We start from the raw sequence: 25,644 nt of genomic DNA on the forward strand, positions 1-25,644 counted from the left end.
TGTTCAACATAAAAATAAAACCTTAATGCAGACAAAATGTGCATGTTTTCCCTTTCCAAAGTGGCATCAATATGTGATAATATACTGTAGAAACGATACCAAACCCTACTTTCATTGCAACACAACATTCTATGGCCGCCTTGCATGTGTGAGTGTGTAGCATGCAGCATCCCAGGCATGGGCCCGTACACGCCTGCTTTGTAACGCTAATGCACCTTGCTTCACTTCCGGGCTGTGACGTCACCGCCTCTCGGGTTTCAGTGTGCCTGCAGTCCTGGCGCGCGCTGCTGCTCGTCAGTCAGCAGCACGAGGACGACCCGATAGCACAGCTGCAGGCGAGCACGCATGCTAAATAACAACAATAACAATAATAATAATAATAATAACAACAATAACGCGCTCATCTCATCGAAGAGCTTTTACAACGGATAAAGGATCTCCTCGCGTCTCTACTTTGGTATTTGCTGCGGCTTTTTTTTACTGCTTTGGACGCTAAGGAGGCTTTTTAGTGTAAGTACAAAAAAACTCTGCTTGTGATAACGCACTGTGCTTCAGTATATTGTTTTGTATTTTATTGTAGTCACTCGGGTATGGTTTGTTTGCTACATATGACTGCATTTCTGACGTGCTTAACTATCTTCAATATTGGTCAACAATGCAGCGATTTCACACTATGTAGTTTCTACTTGTGCCCAACGTTCATTTCTTGCGATGCAAGATTCAACATGTACAGCAGCTCAGTTGATTTTTTTGTATCATAGTTTGGAGTGAAGCTGTCTCATTCCCTCTGTCTCATTATTTGCTACTGTTTTTTCCTCCTTTGATTCTAATATCGGACCGTTTGGAGTCAGTTATTTCGGTTTGTGAACGATCTTTGAAAGCTTTTTTTTTTTTTTTGGCTGCGTGAGAGTTCAACTGGAATGAATCAACCGCAAAGCGCGCATCACCATGTTATCATCGAGTCTCCTGGGAAAGGTATGATAGAGGTGGGAAACTCGATTCCTTTACTGACTCGAGTTCATCCGAGTCACTCGCTCAAGTGAAACGGGTACTCTGTTCAAACGAGTCACGTGACTGATCATTAATGACACGTTCGTTGGTGCCTTTGAACGAGTTAACAGAGTCCAGTACCCGTGAGTCCCGAGTCAGTAAAAAATGGAAAAAGGGAGTTTCGAAGCACTCGGCAACATCTCTACAAGGTATTTTGTGTTTACTTTTGTGGATAGTGTTGGCTTTATGCATGAATTCCTTCCAAAAATCAATTGAACCGGTTTTTCTCGATCCTGGTGTTGACATACTGGATGTTATCAGCCTGTTGTGCCAAAGCTGAGCTCATATAAACGTGGCTCCAAGTAGGATAATACAGCTAGCAATTAGTTTCCATGTGTGTCAGAGTAGAGGTTTGTCAAAATGAACGCCCTAGTTATTACTTTAATATCATGCAATGTCAAACTATTATTTATTGTGGTACGCTGTTGTGATGATACACACCAACGGGTGTTCAATGGGGCTAATAGTGTAGGAGCTAAGAGGGGGGCCTGGGACCCTAGCATCATCTCAAGCCAATGTCTCTGTTCTGTTTCGATGGCTAGATAAATGCTATTTGTGGCTGCGAGCTCATTAACCAGCAGATTAGCAGCCGTACAGATGTACGGTGGGGTTGCGCCGCTAATTGCTCGGCCAGCTCTTCGGGGCACAACACATCGTGCGGATGGAAGGCGGCGTCGCATTCGATTTCAGGCTTTGAGTCACGATGGACCTCTGAGATGGTAAACAGTGACAGGTCAATTTCATCCAATCATCTCTTTTGTCGAATGGGAGTCCTTCTCTGACCTGTACGTGACTCACTGCTCATTTAGTCATGTAGTATTTGCATTTTGGGACATAAATATAAATATTGCCTGTTAAATAGGTCTCTGTCATGTTGCAGCGATTAAACAAACGAAGGAAGGCTCATCCAGGATGCATTCAAGGCCTTACAGAACATTAACCGTTTTTTAAAAATGGGTCTTTTCCCTCATTTGGGTGCTCAAAACATATTTTATGGAGCCACAAGGAGGCTAAAAAAACTGGACGAGGATCTGGAGTCGAGTAAAGTTTGTAGCGTCAAAGCTGGTGTCGGTGAAAAATTAACGAATCGTTGATTTATCAGTTGTTGCACCTCTACTTTTGAATACGCTTGTCCCTTGTTCATCACGGTCAATCGGTTCCAGACACCGCCACGATTTGTAAGCGTTATTAGAGCCCTGCAGACATGAATAACACCCCTATAGTCACACTTCTGTTACTCTTTTACACCGCATTGCTAATGCGGGGATCAGCGAGCTAACTAGTTAGCCTCCAGTTGATTTATTGTAAACTTAAAAAAGAGGTACATGTCGTATAGGTCGTGTCAAGGTCATGTAAAGTGTCATTCATGTTCTGCGTCCGTACTGACTGACTACTTATACTTGAACACCATTTGTCCCCCATTGTTTTGGGGGAGGGGGGGGTTGTTTAATGAAATTTCTACAATAGCCACGTTTAGGAGATTTTCCTCTTTCCGAATGGAATCTTTCCGAATGACAGTGTATACATGGAAAGGAATATTCCAATCTCCTGTCTACATGCACCGCTATAATCGGAATAAACGGAATAGTCAATAGGGCATGCGCAGTAAAACGTAAACAACATCACGTGATTCATCGAAGATGGCGGACGAGAGTGTGATGACCACGGTTGTCGGGACAGTTGCTACGCTTTTTCGCAGTTGTGAGTTTTTCGATGGTCCAGTTCTTTTAAAGTTTGTATCAAAAACGAATTTTCCGCTGTAGTCCAGTGATGACTGCACGCCGCCATTTTCAAAACCCGAGAGACGCCTGCGTGTTACGTGACAGCTGAGCGTGCGCTGAAAGAACACACCTTGACAACTTTCCGATTGAGCGGGTACAAGATACCTCGGATATATCGGACTGGGGAAAGGAATATTCCAACCCTGTGAATCCGATTTTGTATTCATTCGGATTGGCACTTTTCTTTCGGAATGAGGTGTATACAAAGGTTAGATTCTTTCCGTTGGAGCAAATAACCCGAATGGAATTGGAATATTTGGGTCCATGTAAACTTAAAAAAGAGGTACATGTCGTATAGTCCGTGTCAAGGTCATGTAAGGTTGTCATTCATGTACTGTGTCTGTACTGGCCAGAATACTAAACATGACTGGTCTTTCACTCATACTAATGGGCCATAGTCCGCCATCATATATGAATTCATTTTTGAAAAACCACGTTGGCGTGAGGGACCGATATCCGAACCCTGAGGGGCGACTTCATACAGTAAACCTCGGATATATCGGATTCAATTGTTCCCACTGGTTTTGTCCGATATAAGCGAAATCCGTTCTATGCGTATACCGGAAAATGTCCGTTTTACGCATATATCGGATTTATATCCGGTATATGCGTAAATGGGATTTTATCCGTTATAAAAAGGCACTTCCTTGACTATGTTTCCAATGTACCTGGACGCGCAGGCAACGCTGCAAACGCTGCAAATGACGTCGTATAGCGGCCTGTCACGATTCGGCGAATCGGAGCGCCACGATGCGGCCATCCGATATATGCCAGGGAAATTTCATGGAAATGCATTGGAACGGGACTGGAGATTTTGTCCGAAATAGGCGAAATCCGTTATAAAAAATCCGATATATGCAATGAATTTTTATTGGAAATGCATTACAGAAAAATCGGTTCTTTTTTATCTGTCCGTTGTGAGCGAATTTCCGATATATCCGAGGTTTACTGTAGAACATTTTCACTCAAAGACAATGTTGAGTTCAAGTCCATTTCCACACTTCTGGATGAATCGTTGTCAAGTGAGACTGTCCTATCTCATCGCCATCTATTTCTTTAAGGAGTTGACCTTGATTAGACGGTTGGACTTCTATTTCGGGAAAGGACAGCATCTAGAGTACACGACGGAGAAAAATAGGATGGCACATAGTTGTCTGTACTGTATCCGCCATCTTTGCGAATAGTGTTTTTTCTCTCAGAAGCAGCTTGTCACCATGGTGCTCAAATCCTCTCAAATCGGCTGTTCAGCTGTGTCACCTTGACACTGCTTTATCACAGTCACGGCTGCCTCGGGGGCGGGGAGCCGGGGGGGTCTAATTGAATTATTTGGACAAAAAAAAAAAAAATGTGATTTGTAACTTGACTGAGCAGCTGTTTTGTGTGGTTAAGTGGAAATATCCAAAGGTCAAAGTCAAAGCTCAAATGGCGTGTTTGGGGGGGTTCCCACCTTTTTACGTTCTGGGACCGCTCATGGCTTTGCAGTGGCAGCACTCGCTGCATTTTAGGTGGGCTCTCTACCGGGGGCTGCAAAGCCCGTGTTTTGTCTTGTTGGCCCTTTCTTCTCTTGCCCCCCCACATGCCCCCTTCCAAACTGCCTATTCTGCTTATTCAGCCCAGCCTTTGTGAGGAGGAGGGCTATTCATGCCGCTTGTCAATGTCCATGCGGGATTGAGGAGTTCCTTTGCACTTCAGGTCTTTTCAGCTTCTAGTATGGCTGCTCCTACCACTTCAACTTTAATGGGGTCGGATTTATACAGATTTACATTTATTTGTTTTTGCACAAAAAAAAAAAAACAAGTTCACTATAAGTCTGTAATCATTAAAAACGGGTGATAATACAGATTAATTTTACAATAGCCTTGGGGGTCCGCTGTCTGATTCAGGATGTGCGTTATGTCCACACCAAGTCTGATTAGATGATTCAAACGTCTCCAAATGGCCACGTGTGAAAACAGAGTAAAGTGTGAATTGTCCGGTGTGACGGTCCGAGGAGCCTGGTTTAATATCCCTTAGTCTTATTTAATAGGATCATAAAATCTGAGCAGCGACACAAAGGATGCGATCCCACGGTGAGAAGTAGCGATTAAAGAAAGCAGTCAATGCAGTAGCTGTCATTCCGTCAGATCCTTGGGGACGCACACGGGACGGCCTGATTGGCTGGACCCGCGTTTCTGGTTTCAGCTCTCATGCCGTAACCCTATAACCTCAAACAGCAGCTATTAGACGTAATCGATCCGTGATGCCCAACAATAAAAGCATTTTGCCTTCACTGTATTATTGTAGGGTGCATTAAATTTGAATGGGAAATTTTAATTTCATAATATCAATTTGGCTGGCATTTCATTTTTTTCTAATGAACATAAAAATGTTTTCTGCGAAGTTTTGAGGAAATCCATCGAGATTTAGGGGTGGCACCTCACACATAAACTTTTGTAAAATTTCGGAAAATTTGCATTTTCTAGTATAATTGCCAAAAAGTTGACCTGGAAATGTTGAGTACAATGAACTTCTATACAACATCATTTTTTATAGGTTTATTAAAGTAAATATATTAGTTTTCTGTTTGGGCAGATTGGGTATTTCTCAGAATTCAACTTTCATGATTCTCCATTCATTTGTGCTATTGACAAAATGAATGGCAGTAAATGGGACATGTTCACACGGCCTTACCCTGAATTTTATGTAGCAGTGATGGATATTTGACATACATATAAAGTTTAAACACTTTTTTATTTTATTTGTATTTTATTGTAAACACAAGGGTAACATACAGTAAACCTCGGATATATCGGACTCGGACATATCGGAAATTCGCTCACAACGGACAGATAAAAAAGAACCGATTTTTCTGTAATGCATTTCCAATAAAAATTCATTGCATATATCGGATTTTTTATAACGGATTTCGCCTATTTCGGACAAAATCTCCAGTCCCGTTCCAATGCATTTCCATGAAATTTCCCTGGCATATATCGGATGGCCGCATCGTGGCGCTCCGATTCGCCGAATGGTGACAGGCCGCTATACGACGTCATTTGCAGCGTTTGCAGCGTTGCCTGCGCGTCCAGGTACATTGGAAACATAGTCAAGGAAGTGCCTTTTTATAACGGATAAAATCCCATTTACGCATATACCGGATATAAATCCGATATATGCGTAAAACGGACATTTTCCGGTATACACATATAACGGATTTCGCTTATATCGGACAAAACCAGTGGGAACAATTGAATCCGATATATCCGAGGTTTACTGTATTTAAATTTCATGGCGACCATTGAACTGTTCACCACTTTATTCCACAAAAACAGATGTATGGTGGCACCCCTAAATAATCATGTATTGGAAAAATATTTTCCATGTGTTGTTTCTACATATATTGGAACACTTTTAGTACCTAGCCATATCAAAATTCAATAATTGTGTTTTTTGATGCACCCTACTGTATTGTGTACAATACAGACAATCTTGTGTTTTAATGGCCAATGTTGCACATGCGAGCAGTTCAAATCCCTCCCACAAAAGGCCAGGTTCCAGCTTTGGTTTGGTTTTGCCACAGAGACGTTTCCAAGGCTGTGCCCCGACACTCCTGCTGTTAAAATAACACGATTCTGTTGTCAGGCCACTTCTAATGTCAAGAGCCTTTGGAGCGCGTGTGACCTGTGCTTGAGGAGGAGTAACGGATCAAAGACCCACCCAGAATCATAAAAGCCAAGCCGGGGAGGGGTCGACCCCCGAGACAGTTCACTCCTAATTATTATGTTGAGGACCCGCCCTCCTCACTGCGACGTGGTCAGCTCATCTTCTTACTGCTAGTTCCCCACCCAAGAGCCAGTAGGGAGGAAATCTGGAGACCCTCCTCATAAACCAACATCTCGCGCTGAAAAATGCTACGGAACAGAGCGAGTCGTGAAGTACAGAAACGGTACCATGTGCTCCACCCACATGATATGAAGTAACCGTAGCCCAGTGCTGACTGTGGGGACCACAGACCACATCCCTCACAACATATGTGATCGCTTTAAATGCTGAAGGAGCTAACTTTAGTCCCGGGATGTTTTCAAAACAGATTTTCCGAGAGTGATTTACTTTTAGACTTCAGCGTTCAGCATTATGAGTTAGTTTTTTTGTAATAATATCTCGTGCCAGTAATGGATGAATATTCCAGAGGCCCCTTCGCCTATATCAGATGATCCACTCACATTAGTCCTCGCCTGCCTCGAGGAGGGTATGTGCTAAGATACAATGGAACCTCTTAGGGTCAAAAACTGTTTGTCTGTTTCCACATCCTCATCACGCTCTAATTTGTTTGCTTTTCGAGTCAATAAATAAGATTATTCTTACAAATGCCTGATTATGATCATCAAAACTCAATTTGTAATATTTAAACAAGATTGCACAGTTCCCAAAATAGGGAAACTGCTTCATCAGAGTATTCATTTTCAAATACATAAATAATAGAACAATATTTCTTATACTGTATTATATGAATCTCATTTGCAAGTATATATTTGATGTTATAGTTAGTTGGAAAACTTTGTTTGTACAGTAAACCTCGGATATATCGGACTCGGATATATCGGAAATTTGCTCACAACGGACAGATAAAAAAGAACCGATTTTTCTGTAATGCATTTCCAATAAAAATTCATTGCATATATCGGATTTTTTATAACGGATTTCGCCTATTTCGGACAAAATCTCCAGTCCCGTTCCAATGCATTTCCATTAAATTTCCCTCGCATATATCGGATGGCCGCATCGTGGCGCTCCGATTCGCCGAATCATGACAGGCCGCTACAGGTCGCACTGTAGTATAAGTCACATTTTTTGCGGGTAATTTATTTTCCAAACTACTTGACCAAAACAGACATTATGTCATCTTGGAAGGCAAGTTCTAACATTAATAAAAGAATAGAGAACAGGCTGAATAGGTGTAAGATATGCTAACACAATGCTTATTCAGATACACAAAAAATAAACATGAACAGAAAAGGTGTCCAGTGTTTATGGAACATAAACACTTTTTTCATTTATAAGTCGCTCTGGAGTATAAGTCGCAGGAACAGCCAACCTATGAAAAAAGTGTGACTTATAGTCCGGAAAATACGGTAATTAATAGTCTTACAGATCCCTTACACACATACACGGTACAGATATATTGGAGCTGAATAATAAACAATAAATATCTCATAATTTCAAAAAAAAAAAAAACCCAAATATTCTTTTTTAAACCACGCCCACTCCTTAGGTGAATGATACAGTAGTGGTTTACTCGTGCATCCCTAATTGATAAGCTATGATCTGTCTACCGAGCTAGCCCATTGCCTCGCTATTTGATTTGAAGATCTTTCCTATGTCACGATAACTTGAGGTTCTGGTTATGATATTGGTACCTTGGTAAACTGTCTTTGGTGCCATCCATGATGGCGGTTCGACTTCTACATTTTTGTGACATCCCTAATTAGGTTGAATGAAACGGTAAACATTCCATTTTAGCGCTTCCACCAACATACGGTATTTGGATTCCACCTTTTCTGCTCCTTGATAAAGGAGGCTTTAAGTTCCCTCACAGCCTTCCATTCACTGCCGTGGGGATGCCGCTGCTGGGTCAAGTGTAAAGTGGTCTAACAGGACCACTTTCTCCCTTTAAGACACACTTCTTTTCCTGACCTGCCTTTGCTGGCCCGCACTCAACCATCATGTTACATCAGAAGCTCCGTGTTTTCCACTGAGCTTCACCAGCTGCTTGGGAGGAATGTTCAGGACCTTCTTAAATAGCTTCCGTCCGTATAGCACAACCCCTCTTAAAAACGCCGACCCTTGCTCGTGTGTCAGGAAGCACATCCGCAAAGACTTCCATGTTTAACTTGAATGGAAGAACCGTGGAGAACCTTTGTGTAAATCGGCAATCAATCCATCAGTGTTTATTCTGCCTGTTTGAGAAATGGAGGAAGTTGTCGTATTACGACTTTGGTAACCCAAGAAACGGCGAATGATGAAACATTTTAAGATGCGTTGACAAGGACGGTAACATCAGAAAATATTTGGACACATTTTATCTTTGATATGCACAACGGAGGTCATTTACATATGCAGGCAAACAGCTGATACATACGATCGTTTGCCAAGCAACGCGATGAGCATGTAAATAACCTGGCCAGACATTCCAGGGCTCTACGTTAAAAACAAAAATGACTTGCCCGTGGGGAATCCTTAAGGTGAGAACTACTTGCCCGAACTTGCCCCATGTAAAATGAAAAGACTGCCATAATGATATCATATATCAATATATGCTGATAATTCATCAGATAATAGTACTGATGCATTGTATTTGGAGGAATGTCTGAAAATTTGTGGAGATGTATGTTAACATAACATGCCATACTACCTTACACATGGTAGTCGTAGTACGCAGTGATATTTATAAGTTGTGCACCACAATGAAACATTTGACACATTTGTGTACTAGTAAAGTGTTTTTAATCCAGAAAAAATGCTCAATGATCAAACAATAATTTGTGAAGCAAAAATTTGTGATAAAAATCCACCGAGAAACGGAAGCGCTAGATTTTGTAGCTTGTGCAAAATCAGCACTTGGTATTGGATCTAATGGGTGGTGTTTCATTGTGACCACTTCAAATTGTCACAGCAATGTGATTCACTCACCTGTGCCATCATTTCATTTGCTAACCGCTAATAAAATACTTGTTTAGGAGACACTGCTTCATCACTTTTTGCTCTTTTCCTTCACAAGTTGGTGAAGAATTAGACCATGTTGGCAGGGACGACATGATACAGTGCTCGACAATGACGTTGTACCGATGGCCCGGGGCAACTTAAAACAAAATTGGGGCAAGTAAATCCAATCATTAATATTCCCGTCGGGCAAGTGCACTTTAGCATGCCGTACTGCCAAGAGTTTTTTTTAAAACGGTTCTTGTTGGGTGTTGGTAAAACACGGACTGCGTAATTCCGGTGGTAATTTGCAAACCAATCCTTGCAAATCTTGAAATGGACCAATCAGAATCCTTTATTTAGACCGCGGTCCGTAATCCACAATCCGCGTTTTACCCACACCCGTTCTTGTTCGCGATCAACCAATCAGCGATGGTTTTACTAGGAAGACATCTATCATGGCGTCCCTGCCAACATCGTCATCGTTTTCAGACATTCCTCCAAATACAATGCATCAGTACTATTATCTGATGAATTATCAGCATATATTGATATATGATATCATTATGGCAGTCTTTTCATTTTACATGGGGCAAGTTCGGGCAAGTAGTTCTCACCTTAAGGATTCCCCATGGGCAAGTCATTTTGGTTTTTAATGTAGAGCCCTGTGATAGATGTTTTCCTAGTAAAACGATCGCTGATTGGTTGATCGCGAACAAGAACGGGTGTGGGTAAAACGCGGATTGTGGACTACGGACCGCGGTCTAAATAAAGGATTCTGATTGGTCCATTTCAAGATTTGCAAGGATTGGTTTGCAAATTACCAGCGGAATTACGCAGTCCGTGTTTTACCAACACCCAACAAGAACCGCTTTAAAAAAAACTCTTGGCAGTACGGCATGCTAAAGTGCACTTGCCCGACGGGAATATTAATGATTGGATTTACTTGCCCCAATTTTGTTTTAACTTGCCCCGGGCCATCGGTACAACGTTATTGTCGAGCCCTGCATTCTATGGTCCATGTGAGGCGTACGTGTGAAGGCATACCAGTCAATAATGGTGCCATTGGTCTGTCCCTCGACCGCACATGGAACTCCATGGCCAGCACCGTCTCCTGTAATTACGGGCCTCAGCTGTGGAGACTATTACTCTCCATGCTCAACTGAAACTCAACCCCCTATTTCACTCTCGGTATTTGCTCTTTTCAGCACACAAGAAGGTTGTGTTTAAAGGCGGTGTTATTTTTGGACTGCCGTTTGACTCTCCTCTGTTTATGGTGCAGCCGGAGCGAGTTGAAACGTAAAAGCAAAGCACGAGGCAGAGGCTGCTGCTGCAGAGACGTCTGTACGTATGTCGTCCATTCCTCCTGCATTGAATTTGGACCTCAGAGTAGATCCCCGCGTCATCAGTCATTGATTGAAATGCCTGGTTTTGACGCACGGCTCGCTTATGGAGAATCAGATGTTTTCTATGGAAAGAATTTGCCTGTTTTCACAATTGTGGGACCTTGAATGCTTTCAATGCGACAACTGTACTTCATTCTAACAGCCTTCCGAGTCACTAAACTACCGCTAAATGCAGTACACTGAAAGTACAGTATATAATTTGTAATATATGACGAGATATTGATATTGACTCAATCATGCGGTGTTTTGGTTCAGAGGCCAACGTTGGGGATTTACAAGCAACAGTCGAGCGTGATGAAGCCAGTTATTCCTCCCCGAGCGTCGGCATGGCACACAATCCTCAGCACTTTACTGCAAAGCTGCCGCCAAGCAGTGAGAATGTGTGGCTGACATCCTGGAATTCTACTTATGTTGCAATAGGAATAGCTTGAATGCTGTCGTTGGACTCTTGGGACATAACAAAAAAAAAAGCTTTCACATCTTCACAAAAACATAAACAACATAGTATTGTTTCGGTTTGGGATAAAGTTTACTATTTTAAGAATAATTTTATTTGTATTATTTCAATTCAGAAGTTTTTCCCATGTACACCTTGCAATCCAACTACTTTGGTGTTCACAGCGTCATGTGGAGGTTTGTTTCCATGTACACCTTGCAATCCAACTACCTTGGTGTTCACGGCGTCACATGGAGGTTTGTTTCCATGTACACCTTGCAATCCGACTACTTTGGTGTCCACGGCGTCATGTGGAGGTTTGTTTCCATGTACACCTTGCAATCCAACTACTTTGGTGTTCACGTCATGTGGAGGTTTGTTTCCATGTACACCTTGCAATCCAACTACTTTGGTGTTCACAGCGTCATGTGGAAGTTTTTCCCATGTACACCTTGCAATCCAACTACTTTGGTGTTCACAGCGTCACATGGAGGTTTGTTTCCATGTACACCTTGCAATCCAACTACTTTGGTGTTCACAGCATCATGTGGAAGTTTTTCCCATGTACACCCTGCAATCCAACTACTTTGGTGTTCACAGCGTCATGTGGAAGTTTTTCCCATGTACACCTTGCAATCCAACTACTTTGGTGTTCACAGCGTCACATGGAGGTTTGTTTCCATGTACACCTTGCAATCCAACTACCTTGGTGTTTACGCTGTCATGTGGAGGTTTATTTCCATGTACACCTTGCAATCCAACTACCTTGGTGGTCACCGTGTCATGTGGAGATTTGTTTCCATGTACACCTTGCAATCCAACTACTTTGGTGTTCGCAGCGTCATGTTTAAGTTTTTCCCATGTACACCTTGCAATCCAACTACTTTGGTGTTCACGGCGTCATGTGGAGGTTGGTTTCCATGTACACCTTGCAATCCAACTACTTTGGTGTTCACAGCGTCATGTGGAAGTTTTTCCCATGTACACCTTGCAATCCAACTACTTTGGTGTTCACGGCGTCATGTGGAGGTTGGTTTCCATGTACACCTTGCAATCCGACTACTTTGGTGTTCACAGCGTCATGTTGAAGTTTTTCCCATGTACACCTTGCAATCCAACTACTTTGGTGTTCACGGCGTCATGTGGAGGTTGGTTTCCATGTACACCTTGCAATCCGACTACTTTGGTGTTCACAGCGTCACATGGAGGTTTGTTTCCATGTACACCTTGCAATCCAACTACTTTGGTGTCCACGGCGTCATGTGGAGGTTTGTTTCCATGTACACCTTGCAATCCAACTACTTTGGTGTTCACAGCGTCATGTGGAAGTTTTTCCAATGTACACCTTGCAATCCAACTACTTTGGTGTTCACGCTGTCATGTGGAGGTTTGTTTCCATGTACACCTTGCAGTCCAACTACTTTGGTGTTCACGTCATGTGGAGTGTTTTTTTCCATGTACACCTTGCAATCCAACTACTTTGGTGTTCACAGTGTTTTTTTCCATCGCCGTTAAACAGCTGCTTGCTACTCGTCTTGTCCAAGTAGAATTTTACATTTGATAAATTTTACTTCATATTTGAAGTATATCTCCGACATAGAAAGAGATACAACAATGTGACAATGTAGCGACAATGATGCTATATTTACAAGCCATCAACAAAGCTGAAGTATCCACCATTGCCTCTCAGCACTGAAACAAGCGTTTGTGTCCAAAGTGTGGTGCGGGGGCCATCGGCTCATTGCAGAAATAAAATCAACAAAAACAAAAGTAGCAAAAAGGCGTCATTTAATTAGAAAAAGCAAGAATGTCGATGCTAATAACTGAAACAAACACAAAGATTTGTCTTTAAAAATAAATCTTCAATGTTTTTATGATATTTAAGAAAATGGTAAATATCAACAGTGGTTTATTTCAATATCAATTTCTCAGAAAATCAACATTTCAAAAGACATCTCATGAAAATGAATGTTAAAATCTCATCTCATGTCTTGAGTTGATGTCTGGTGCCCCCCCCCCCCACAACGTACCGTCGCCGTAAAAGGTTGAGAGTTGATGAATTGACCTTGAAAGCTTCTTTAGCCTCCTATAGATCCTGTAGACCTTACCTTTCTCGTGTTCTCTCTTCCATAGTCACAATGAGCGAAAGGTGACTTGCAAGCATCCCGTCTCAGGCTCACCCTCTCAAGACAACTGCATCTTTGTCATCAACGAACAGTAAGGCTTTTCTTTCTTTTCCTTTTCTCCACAATGTCACTGGGTAGCATTTTGAGCACCACTTGCTGTCGGAACGTCCGATGCCTTTCCATCCGGGGGCCTCTAATTGCAGCTCTGTCCTCCAGATTCCGTCCTTCTGTTCTGCCAAGTGTCGTGATAGCGGACGATGATAAAACGCTCATTGTTTCGTGTTTACATCACTTTATGGGAATGTCATGATCCGCTCTCAGTTCCTCTTGACCGGGGCCAGACTTTGCAGCCTTTTGCATAGTAAGAAAGTCACAACAGGGGTTCAGAATGGAGTTTTAGCTTGTCATGGGTTACGGCTGCAGCAGTCGCCCATGTTATGACTATTGTTTTTATTATGATGTTATCATTGTCCCTGTCGTGAGATCATTTATTGCTGCAATCGAAGCCTGTTGTTCCGACGAGGACAAGTCACAGGGCCTGCCAAACCGTGAAAAAGTTCAACTAATCTCTAAAAGAGCCGAGTCGACAGTGTGCAGTAGAAAAGGAGCACTCACTCTTAAAGGTAGCTTTAGGTTCCATTTCCATATCGACCATTTTTGGTGCCCAATTGTCACCCCACAGAAACTCAGCTGTCACATTGTATTATGAAGATGTCTTCAGCGTTCAGCATAGTAGGTGAGTAGTACGACCTTAGGATCCATTATCTCCGCTCATGGCTCTGGCAAATATTTTCCCGCTATAATTTGTGCTGCTGTGTTAAAATCCCCGAATGGCCCCCGAATATTCATTTAGCCGAGGTGAAAAAAAGACCCATTTTTACACGCTTGTCAGGCTGCTTGTGGCGCGAGAGGCATCGCACGTCGTCCACTTAACACATTCCTCCCCTCGCTGTGTTACTCTCACTTCTCCGACGCCTCGCACAGAAGGAGGCAACGCACGGCGGTGCAAGATGACATCTAAATTGGCAGCATCCAGTGAACATCAGCCTAATATGACTCGGGTACGCTTTAACTTTTGGTGAGAAAATGGCATCAACAACAATTTAGCATTTAACTCCTTTCAAGAAAAAAGAGGAAATGTCATGGCTAATAGCCAGTTTTTGGCTGTCGTTCAGGAAAAGTAGTAAAAGGGGAAAATTGGCCCTGAACAAGCAGACAATAGTGAGATTTTACCTGCCGCAAGGATAAAGAGGCCATGTGGAAAATGACTGACTGCACTCAGATTTGGCAGCATCTTTATTAGCAAGCAGCCAGAAAATAACATGAACTCTTTCTATTGAAAAATACACACCGTATGTACTGGATAAAGCTGCCAGACATAAAAATGGCTCCTTTGGACCATTGTTCCTTCTCACTCTAGTGCAGGGGTCGGGAACCTTTTTGGCTAAGAGAGCCATGAAGGCTAGATATTTTAAAATGTGTATCTGTGAGAGCCATATACATTTTTTTAAACATTGAATGCAATAAAATGTGTGCATTTTTATATAAGACCAACAGTTTTAGATATAATGGGCTCTAATTACGTAGACCAGGGGTCAGCAACCCGCGGCTCCAGAGCCGCATGTGGCTCTCCAGCCTCTTTGTTGCGGCTCCCTTTGCAATGCTTGAATATTTTTTAGCACCCGTGTGGTTAAAATGCACGTCTTTGTTATGAGTTTACAAAAATCCAACTTTGTGTGAGACCATGAATGCATCCTGACTGAGTTCTGACTGGTGACTGAATGAGCAGACAGGATGCTATCCAGTTCTCTCTGACAGGTTAACATGAAGGGAAATGAGTAATACTTTGAGTTATTTGAGTTATTAATTATTATTAATGAGTTATTTGACGATTCTAAAAAATAAATTAGAGCTCATTTAAAAACAAAAGTTTATCTCCAGTACTAGCAAGAGTACTCCAACTCGTCTTTTTTTTCCCTCCAATGTTGTTTTAAACATACAACGTTTTGCGGCTCCAGGCTATTTTTCTTTAGTGGGCAAGTGGGTGAAATGGCTCTTTTCATAGTAAAGGTTGCCGACCCCTGACGTAGACCAATTCCATCGTAACTTATCTTATTTTTAACTTTATAGAGGGGGACCCGGAGTGCTTGTGACTAGCGTTCGCTGAGTAAAATTTCAGAGTCGTTGAGCACCGGTTAAATATATTCCGATTTCAACGAAACTTTGCACAGCACGTTTCTGGGTCAAAAGGAACAAGAATCCGGGTTTGGAGCGTAGACATTATTCGTTTGAAATTTCACCCCCTTACAGAGGGCCACCCTACCAGGCACACTACCCCACGCCAATGGGGTGTGGCCAGCACACTTTTGTGAGCAGCGCAGTGTCTAATAATAAATCTAATACTTGTTGCCATTAATACAACTTCTGCTGCTGCATGGTTTTGCACCGTACTCCGTACATGTATTTCATTCTTTTGGCCATCTTCGTCAGAAGGCTTGGTTCTGCAGCTTTAGCTAGGTGACTATTTGACTAAAGGAGGAAAGTTTATATTTACATGTTGACATCTCAATGACCGAGGTAGACTACCGCATTACCCAGTAATAATCCAGTTTTGGTGTTTGACCTGGAAAATATCATCAGGAAAGATAGATATGGTTGGCCGTATTGCAGTAGAAAATAGATGGACGGATTAAAATGCATAAGAAAGTTGTTGATTTTTAATATTATTTTTAAGTAATTTCCGTGATGTTTACTTTAAAATTTTAGCAAAAATACATTTTTATTGTGGTAAGAAACGCTCGAGAGCCATATACAGTCATCAAAAGAGCCCTACTTGGCTCCCGAGCCATAGGTTCCCTACCTCTGCTCTAGTGGCTCATGTCACTTCTCACCAACAATCATTCATTTTTTAATGTGTAAGACGTATTTTCTTAGTCCATGAACTTGAAACTTGTTGTTTTGGTGAATCGAGTAAAAAAATAATTATAGATATTACGAATGGTCGCAAATGCTGAATTGCAAATACGCCGGGATTCACTCCATATCTTTCACTTCCGCTTCTGTTTTCTGCTCTGGTCCGGAGCGGCCGTGCGCCCACGTCTTTCTGGCATCTTTCTGTCACCGTACATGTAACATGTTTCAACCTATTTTTAGTCATGCACATGATCATGAGCATGCTGACGGCAAATATTTGGAGACCTCTCATGTGGTGAACATGTTTACCAAAGCCTGACCTTCAAGCGGTGACAAAATACGCGAACCCCCCCGTCCTGGAAGGCTGTCATTGGAAAGTCAGTAGATGACATTTATTCATCCATCCATCCATCCATCCATCCATGGTATTTTCTGGCAAAGCATACTTTGACGTTTTCTGCTCATCCCAGATATTGTTTACTCCCCCACCATACTTAAGGTAGTTAACTCAGCAGGTTTGAAAAAGACATCTATTTTTATTTTCCAAGAAACGGCACACAAGAAGGTTTCTTTTCTTAGATCCTTTCTAAGTATTCAAGTATTCTGACGTCAGGAGAAGCCCACCACACGCTTTGAAATTCTCCATCACGTTGTTAGGGTTCTCCATAATCACAGTTCGGTATGTACGTTGGTTCAGAAAAAAAAAAAAGCAAAATATAAAATGTATTGTGTACACCTTTAATGATTTTTTAAAATTAAACATAAAAATAAATTTGATTTTTTTTTTTAAATTTAAATTTTAAAATTCAAAATATTTTCATCATCTGTCGTACCAAAGGTCCCTACCGGATCATTCCGATTCATTCAGTAAAAAAAATCTGTTCATTTCATTCATTTCGGTCATTTGGTCGTGCATAGACCCGGTCAGCTGTGTCGAGTCAGTCCGTTCACTCGAGTTCACGTTCCGACTCAATAGCGCAACAATACGTGTTGACTCGTGGTGCGTCGGTCATGAACGAACGGGTTAAACGAATTGACTCTCCACCCAATTAAAAAAAATAAGCATTTGCAACTGAACGGGTATTTTAGGGGCGGTGACCTCATTCATTCATTCATTCCGTTTACAAAAAAGAGCTGGTTCTTTTGACCCGTTCGTTCATGACCGACACACCACGAGTCCCTACCAGTCCCTACCAGCACTTGACGTTGTCTAACATGTCATCTTTCTCAACTAGCCTTTCTTTCCTCTGTTTTGTAGTGTGAATTGTGGAAAATTATTGCATTCGGCGTATCGCAGGTAAAAAAAAAAACTGTGATTGTGAACATTTGTGTCGAATGCGTGTCAAGCATCTGAAGGTGTCACGCCTTGCTGCTGCACACTAACCGCACACTGTGGGTGATCTGAATGCCGTCCTGCCTGCGATAACCTGCTATGCCTTTGCATTCCAATGTCCTGTCTGCCGTGTTCGCAACACAAATATCACCCAGCCGAGGGTCCGACTGCATCGTCTCGCCGAAAGAGCGTATCGCTGCGTAAATCTCGCTTATCGACATCGCGCACGTCACCGCGGTTGCATTGGTACTGATTTGCACGGGAACACCAAATCTACTCGTTCTTTGACTCCGCAGAGGTTGCTTGATAGCACGCCAGTCGGATTACACATCTAGGGCCCTATAAATTCCGTTTTATTTTTTTCCCAAATTCCGTTTTATTTTTTCCCAAATTCCGTTTTTTCCGTTTTAATTTTTTGGAATTCCATTTTTGTTTTACCTTTTACTCATTTTACCACAAAAGAGTGCGTTTTAATAATGTTTATGAATAAAATGCACACTAATTAATTAGAAATGAACTTACATTCATTGAGGCGACACAATATTGCACTTTTCCTCAATACTTTACTACTGCATCATGTAACACAACATTGCACTAGGTACTTCAAATAAAACATGAAGTGAAAACAAATGACATATTAAAAAATAATAAAGCGCTCAACCAGCCTTTTCTCTTCAAGCGAAAATATACTTGATTTATACAAAACACAGTCAATTTTTTAACATAGAACATATTAAAACAATCTTTTCCACAGTACATAAAGTGCATCAAAACAAGGCAAAATCCTCGACGAAGTCTTTTCTTAAGTCCGCTGACTTGAATGAGGCAGTAACGCATGTCTGTCGGGGCTCCCTGCTAGCGTTAGCGCTATGCGTTTCTGCGTTGTTTTTTTCGCTTCCAGTCAACTGAGTGTTGACAGAAAGTACAAAAAAACATGTCACCAGATACATAGAAGTCACCTGGGTACTGCTCGGCTCTGTATTTCGGCGTTAGCGTGGTATTGCGCAACTTCTTCGCAGACGGGGGGAGTGCCATGTTTGAAAAAGGGCGGTAGGCAGGTATTGTGTCACATTGATTACCGACCTCCGGGAACGATTCCCCAGGTTTATGTTCCTCTTTCTCATGAAAACAGCATTTCCGCGATATTCCGCATTCAAAATAATTTCTGTTTTTATTGTCCAATTCCGCGATTCCGTGAACGCGGAATTTATAGGGCCCTACACATCTTGGCGCGGTGCTGAACAAACAAACCGATATTGTTCATCTTAAGCTAAGCTCACCGTGTTGCTTACGTGAACGGAACAGAGCCCCGTTCACATCGTAAGACCCTCTCAGCTCTTTCAACAGCCGCAAAATGTGCTTCATCGCTTTACTCCGCAGTCCATCCTGATCTAGTTATTATCTTGCCTTTGCTCGACAGTCTTTTGTTCAGCACACAGGAAAAAAAAACAAAAAAAGAAAGGTACGGTCTACCCTGCCAAACAAAGGTGTTAGTTCTTTCTTTAGAAATGCTGTGTGGTCATTTGAAAACGCACTCTCAGCCAGTCTCTATGGCGTGCTCCAAAACACGGCGCAGGGCACCCAGGCTCTCTTCTGACCCCATTACACACACACACACACACACACACACACACACGCTCAGACCGATCAATGCAGGGCTAGACATGGCGTGGCCATGAACTATAAAAAAAAACAAGCCTCGTGAATCCTCGTCAATGAACACATGATGTATCCTCTAACTTTAAAGCAGGGGTCTCAAACTCAATTTACCTGGGGGCCACTGGAGCTAGGGTCTGGGCAAGGCTGGGCCGCATCAGGTTTTCCAAAAAAAAAAAAAAACGCATTTATTAAAAACAGAAAAATATACAAACTTTTTCAGTGCTTTGGTTCCGATTTTCTACAATAAAAGCTCTGATAAAACATTCCACTGTTCTCAAATATCTTCATTTTTATTTTTCTGCACAAAATAAGATGAAAAATAAATAAACAAATCAAGAATAAAGAAAATCAATCAATCAGTAATAAATAAATATAATAATAATAATAAAACGGCAAATAATAAAAACTTAATAAACCACATATAGTTGGTGGGTAGACAAATTATTTTTTTTCAGATTAAAATGAACAAAGCATTATTAGAGCCCTGTAGACATGACAAAACACGACTATAGTCACATTTATACTCTTTTTATTTACAACATATTGCGCAACTGCAGGGTCTTGAGACACATGCTAACTCGCCAACTAGAGAGCTAGCGACCTAAACGGTAGCCTTCGAGTTATTTCCTTTCAACTTAAATAGCCAAAAACTTACCACTTCCACACGTATAGGGAGGATAACTATTAACAGTTATTTAACCTTTAACATGAACATGAATCAAACGTAATCATTTTTTCTGGGTACATGATACCATACAGCATCCATATCAAACTTGCGCGGGCCGCACTAACATTAAACTTTCATATCAAGGCGGGGGCCTCAAACTGGTGTCCTGCGTGCCACATTTGGCACGCGGGCCGCGTGTTTGAGACCCCTGTTTTAACGGAAGTGCTGTCACCAGACTCCGATAAGGCAAGTTACAGTTTGAAGCCTTTTAGGATGAAAAATATTCGCTCAGGTTCAATGCCCTCCAATTCCCGCGGACTTAGATATGCCCGTTCATAATGCGAGACATTGAGTTATTACCTTGTACAGTCCATCCCACGCTTAACATTTATCTTAACATCTTACCATATAATATTAACATTTATTAATCACCATTTGCAAATATGTCAAAATCCACGTATACGTGGACCCAAATATTCCAATTGCATTTGGTTTATTTGCTCAAACCGAAAGAATTAAACTTTGTATACGCCTCATTCCGAAAGAATAGTGCCAATCCGAATGAATATATAATCGGATGAATTCCCTAATCCGATTGAGGTATCTTGTAGCCGCTCAAACGGAAAGTTGTCAGGGTGCGTTTTTCTTCTTCTTCTGTTGTTTATTGGCGGTTGGCAAGCAGCTTTCGTGTGCATTAGCGCCATCTGTGGAACACAATCTAAAACCCTTCTATACGCCATTCATAAGTCCATAAGTCAAAAGAAAATATATATCTATATAAAACATGTACCGAGTTGAATTTTGAATTTGATCCTTTCTTGGTTAAATTTATCATATCGCTTATATCTCAGATATGACGTAACACGCAGATCCAGACGTTCTTCAGTTTTAAAAATGGAGGCCAGCAATCGGCACTGGACTTCGACGGAAAGTTTTGTTTTTGATCCAAACTAAATTTCAAGATTGGACGAACGAATTGAACGAAAAACTGACAATACGGAGTTATTCCAACAAAGAACAACTCTGGGAAGTTTTACTACAAATGCCCTATTAACTATTCTGGTTGATTATCGCGACGCATGTAGACAAGAGATTGGAATATTCCTTTCCATGGATACCATCGTTTCCGGAAAAGTCATTCGGAAAGAGAAAAACTCCTCATATAAACATGGCTACTGTGGAGTGTCTGTGGTGTAAAGACTGGCAGAGCAATGTAATATCGGTCCGTGTGGCAACACCTAGCTCAGGGGTGGGCAAACTACGGCCCGGGGGCCACATCCGGCCCGCCAAGTGTTTGAATACGGCCCGCCCAATCTTTCCAAAGTATTTAATTTAAACTCAACATACAACCTGGCATCATGGCCTGAGCCAACCTTTTGATGGTTGTATCAATTTCGTTGTTTGACATGGTCTGTTGTTTACAAAGTGCTCCTGAAAAAAGAGACACAAGCACATAATAATAATAATAATAATTATTATTATTATTAGATTATTATAATAATTATTAGAACTATTATGATTATTATAATTATTATATTAATGCTAATTATTATATTAATTATATATAATATTATTGATATATTTGCATATTTTACATAATATTAATATAATAATTATTATTTTAATTTTATTGTAATTATTATAATATTATTATATTATTATTATAATATATTATTATATTATTATTATATTATTATTATTTTAATTTTATTGTAATTATTATAATATTTTATTATTTTTAAAATATTTAAATATAAATATAAAATAATAAATAATAATAGCAGATTGCATGACAATTTTACAGATACAATAATACCAGGTGGACTGTTACGTGTAAAATATATAGTCTGCCCCCCCCCCCCCCCCACTTCCCCCTGTAAATTTTGTCATATCAATGCGACCCGCGAGTCAAAAAGTTTGCCCACCCCTGACCTAGCTCGTTCCTCCTCTCGACTTAGTGATGTTTTCCAATGTAAAAAAATGTGCCGTGGCTAAACATACCGTTTGTGACGGATGCCTTGTTTCTTCTCACGCCTTTTAGCACAGTACACCTCGACTGTTCACTGATTATAATTACCCACAATGTATCACACACACAATCTCAGGGGCAAAGGAATGTTCTGTTTTGTAAATGAGCATCACACGGAGCATTATCTTTATCTCCTCGCCGGCCTTCCCACCATGTTTTCTTTTAAACGATAACACGGCACAACAACGGTTATGGTTCACTTAGGATTTGACTCTTCCCTGCAAGTGCAGCAAATATGCAGAGTTCATTAGCTGGAGGAGGCTAATCTTCGTGGCCACTCATCACTTTTGCTAGGAGGCTATTTAGGGATGGGGAATTGTGTCCAAAGGAGCATTCGTCAGCTGCTTGTCCGTCACAGGACTTCAACTCAGACTGGAAATCAAACATTTATTCCGTGCCCGGAGACGGCAAAGCCGAAATAAATAGATTAGATTAGATTAGATTAGATTCAACTTTATTGTTATTGCTCATGTCACTTGTACAGGGCAACAAAATGCAGTTATTTTTACAAGTACATTAGTATGGACAGATCTATGTAAATAAAACTATACAGGCTATGACTATAATACAGTGAGGATATGTACAGGGATATAAATGACTATAATATGGCTATTGTAGATTATACAGATTATAAACAGTATGGGTATGACAATATATAATAACAGTAATATATACAGTATTGCAATGGAGTGACTAGGGTATGGAAATGACTATAATATGGCTATTGTAGATTATACAGATTATAAACAGTATGGATATGACAGTATATAATAGTAGTAATATGTACAGTATTGCAGTGAAGTGACTAGAGTAGAGTATGGTTATATAGATTATATAAATTATAAACAGTATGATCAATGAATCAACAGATAGTATATGTACAATAGTAATAAATAATAAAATAAAGAATACTCTTAAATTGTTACATGATATGGAAACAATGCTGCTGTGTCTTGTTAGCTAACAAACTAACAATAGCAACTTCTTCCCAAAGTGCAGGTAAGCAAACTTTGTGATTGTTTTTGAAGTCCACGTCCGGTACGTTGTGTGCTGCATGAGATGAATCCTTGTGTCAGTGGTGCCTGCATTTTCCAACTCAGCCGATGTTATTCCTTCTAATCCAATACTTTGTTTGTGCACCTTGACTGTGACAGCATGGAATTTCAGTGTCTTTTTCCCACAGCGATTGCCTCAGGTTCTGTCGGCACAGAAACGTTTTGGGTAAACGGATTCAGTGTGAGCGAGTGGGGTTGGGTCGTTTTTCATCAATTTTGCTCGTCTACACAGAAACGACAAGCCGCCGTTTTCAGATTTTCACACTCTGGAAACCGTTTTGCCTTGAAAACGTTTCCGTGTGGATAGCACCTTGGACTCATGGGAATGACGGATGGATGGAATGGTACTGTTTAGGGATCGACTGATATGGTTTTTTGGGGGGACCGATGCAGATACCGATTTTTTTCCATCACCGATGGTCGATTTTGCTTGGGCCGATATTTGTAGCCGATACTGCTTTTAATCCCTCAATTTACATGAAAAAATGACCATGATAAATATTTATTATTGAAATGTAAACACAACACAGTAGGATTCAGCTTTCTTAAAAACACATTTAAACGGCATTATCAACTTTAAAAGGAATAAATATTCAACCATGCGCAAAACATTTCTGTCGTAGTTTAAATTTTATCTAGCATCCATGTGATGACTGCTCGTCCGCAGTGTGACGCGCAACCATATTATCATTAAAGTTCATTAAAGTTCATGCATGCTAAAGACTTCTCGTGAATACATGTGTTGTGGGGTCTTCTGCCACTGGGGCAACACAAAGCGGGTGCCTGACTGTAAATCATGCGGTGGAAAAATACATCGGCGAACCCACGCGCGTGTCAGCCGATACTGATACAAGGAAAAAACGCAAATATCGGCCCGGATATATCAGCTGACCGATGTATCGGTCGATCCTTAGCACTGTTTGAATGCGTTTGACTCGCCACCATTCATTCATTTTCTACCGCTTTTTCCTCACGAGGGTCGTGGGGGGGGGGGGGGGGGGGGGGGGGCTGGAGCCTATCCCAGCTGTCTTCGGGCATAAGGCGTGGTACACCCTAGACTGGTCGCCAGCCAATCACAGGGCACATATAGACAAACAACCATTCACACTCACATTCATACCTATGGACAATTTGGAGTGGCTAATTAACCTAGCATGTTTTTGGAATGTGGGAGGAAACCGGAGTACCCGGAGAAAACCCACGCATGCACGGGGAGAACATGCAAACTCCACACAGAGATGCCCGAGGGTGGGATTGAACCCTGGTCTCCTAGCTGTGAGGTCTGCGCGCTAGCCCCTAGACCACCGCGCCGCCCACTCGCCAGCATCGAACTAGCAAATTGGTTTGAGTCAAATAAAGTTAGCAGTGCACTCATTCAGCCGCCAAAAACACGTGTACGACACTTGAGTCGGTGTTGCAGTGCTCCTGCTGCGGCGCGGTGTCATGTTTCCGCCAGATTACAACATTGTTCCCCTCCTGAAGAATGTAGGACACCCCCAAAGGCCAGACACAACTTGATTTACATGCTGCGCTACTCACTGCCAGCTTTTTGTGAATGTGTTATGGGTTACGTGATCGACATGGCAGGCATCGTGGCTGTGTTTCAGTTTCAGCGTGTCAGGCCAACATTCTAAAATTACCGCAAGCTCCACGCCGAGGTCAAATTCAGGGGTTACTAGATGTGGATCGCTTCTCTTCTCCACCTTTTATTCAGATTGACTTTTACAGTTTCCCTTTTACCCGACCGATTACAAAGTCGGACTTCATGTGCTCTTGTTTGGCTTGCTTTGCATATTTAGATCCGCAGCCAAAGTGCCGGTGAATGAGAAGAAGGAACAGCCAGGAAGCACCATGAGCGAGGCCTCCAACAACACGGGCGGCTCGGACTGCAATGCAAACCAAGCCAGCCCGGCAGCAAGGGTGGGTAACACGCAATGTATAAGTCCTTTTACAGTCGTCCCTCATTTATCGCGGGTCATTGGTTCCAGGACCAACCGCAATAAGTTAATTTCTGCATGATCTGAGTCAATATTAATTAATGTTTTTGTAGCTATGGCACAGAAAACCTGCTTACAACCTTCTAAATACGTTTTTTTTTAACATTATTGGAGGCCTCAAGACATGAAACGGAGATAAAGCAGTGATAAAGGAGGGACGACTGCACAGCCAAACTTCACTTTTATGAATTAATCTGTTTCCAAGGGTCCGTCTAAAACCAGGTTGTACGGATATTTCAACCATTTTCCTTGCAGGAAATACTGTATATCCAATTAGCGTAATTCCCAGTGTATAAGCCACCATTTTTTTTTCATTAAAAAAATGGTGGCCATTTTTTTTTTCATTTAAAAATTGGTGGCCATTTTTTTTTCATTAAAAAAATGGTGGCCATTTTTTTTTTCATTAAAAAAATGGTGGCCATTTTTTTTTTCATTAAAAAAATGGTGGCCATTTTTTTTCCATTAAAAAAATGGTGGACATTTTTTTTCCATTAAAAAAATGGTGGACATTTTT

At 41.4% G+C, this 25,644-nt stretch overlaps 1 protein-coding gene across 15 annotated transcripts in view; it reads left to right on the plus strand.

The window, feature by feature from the left end:
- LOC131131339 (pleckstrin homology domain-containing family A member 5-like) overlaps positions 1–25,644 on the plus strand; it is a 101,715-nt gene that overhangs the window by 45,752 nt on the left and 30,319 nt on the right. For 14 of the 15 annotated variants that reach the window (XM_058075981.1, XM_058075980.1, XM_058075965.1 and 11 more), the window contains exons 4-5: positions 13,485–13,568; positions 24,933–25,053. In XM_058075981.1, coding sequence (XP_057931964.1) covers positions 13,485–13,568; positions 24,933–25,053 — 205 coding nt within the window. Of the gene's footprint in view, positions 1–273; positions 511–13,484; positions 13,569–24,932; positions 25,054–25,644 lie in introns of those variants that run through there. The other variant, XM_058075977.1, reaches the window with a different exon arrangement.

This window comes from Doryrhamphus excisus, chromosome 6, assembly GCF_030265055.1.
Source record: "Doryrhamphus excisus isolate RoL2022-K1 chromosome 6, RoL_Dexc_1.0, whole genome shotgun sequence".
Classification (NCBI taxonomy): domain Eukaryota; kingdom Metazoa; phylum Chordata; class Actinopteri; order Syngnathiformes; family Syngnathidae; genus Doryrhamphus; species Doryrhamphus excisus.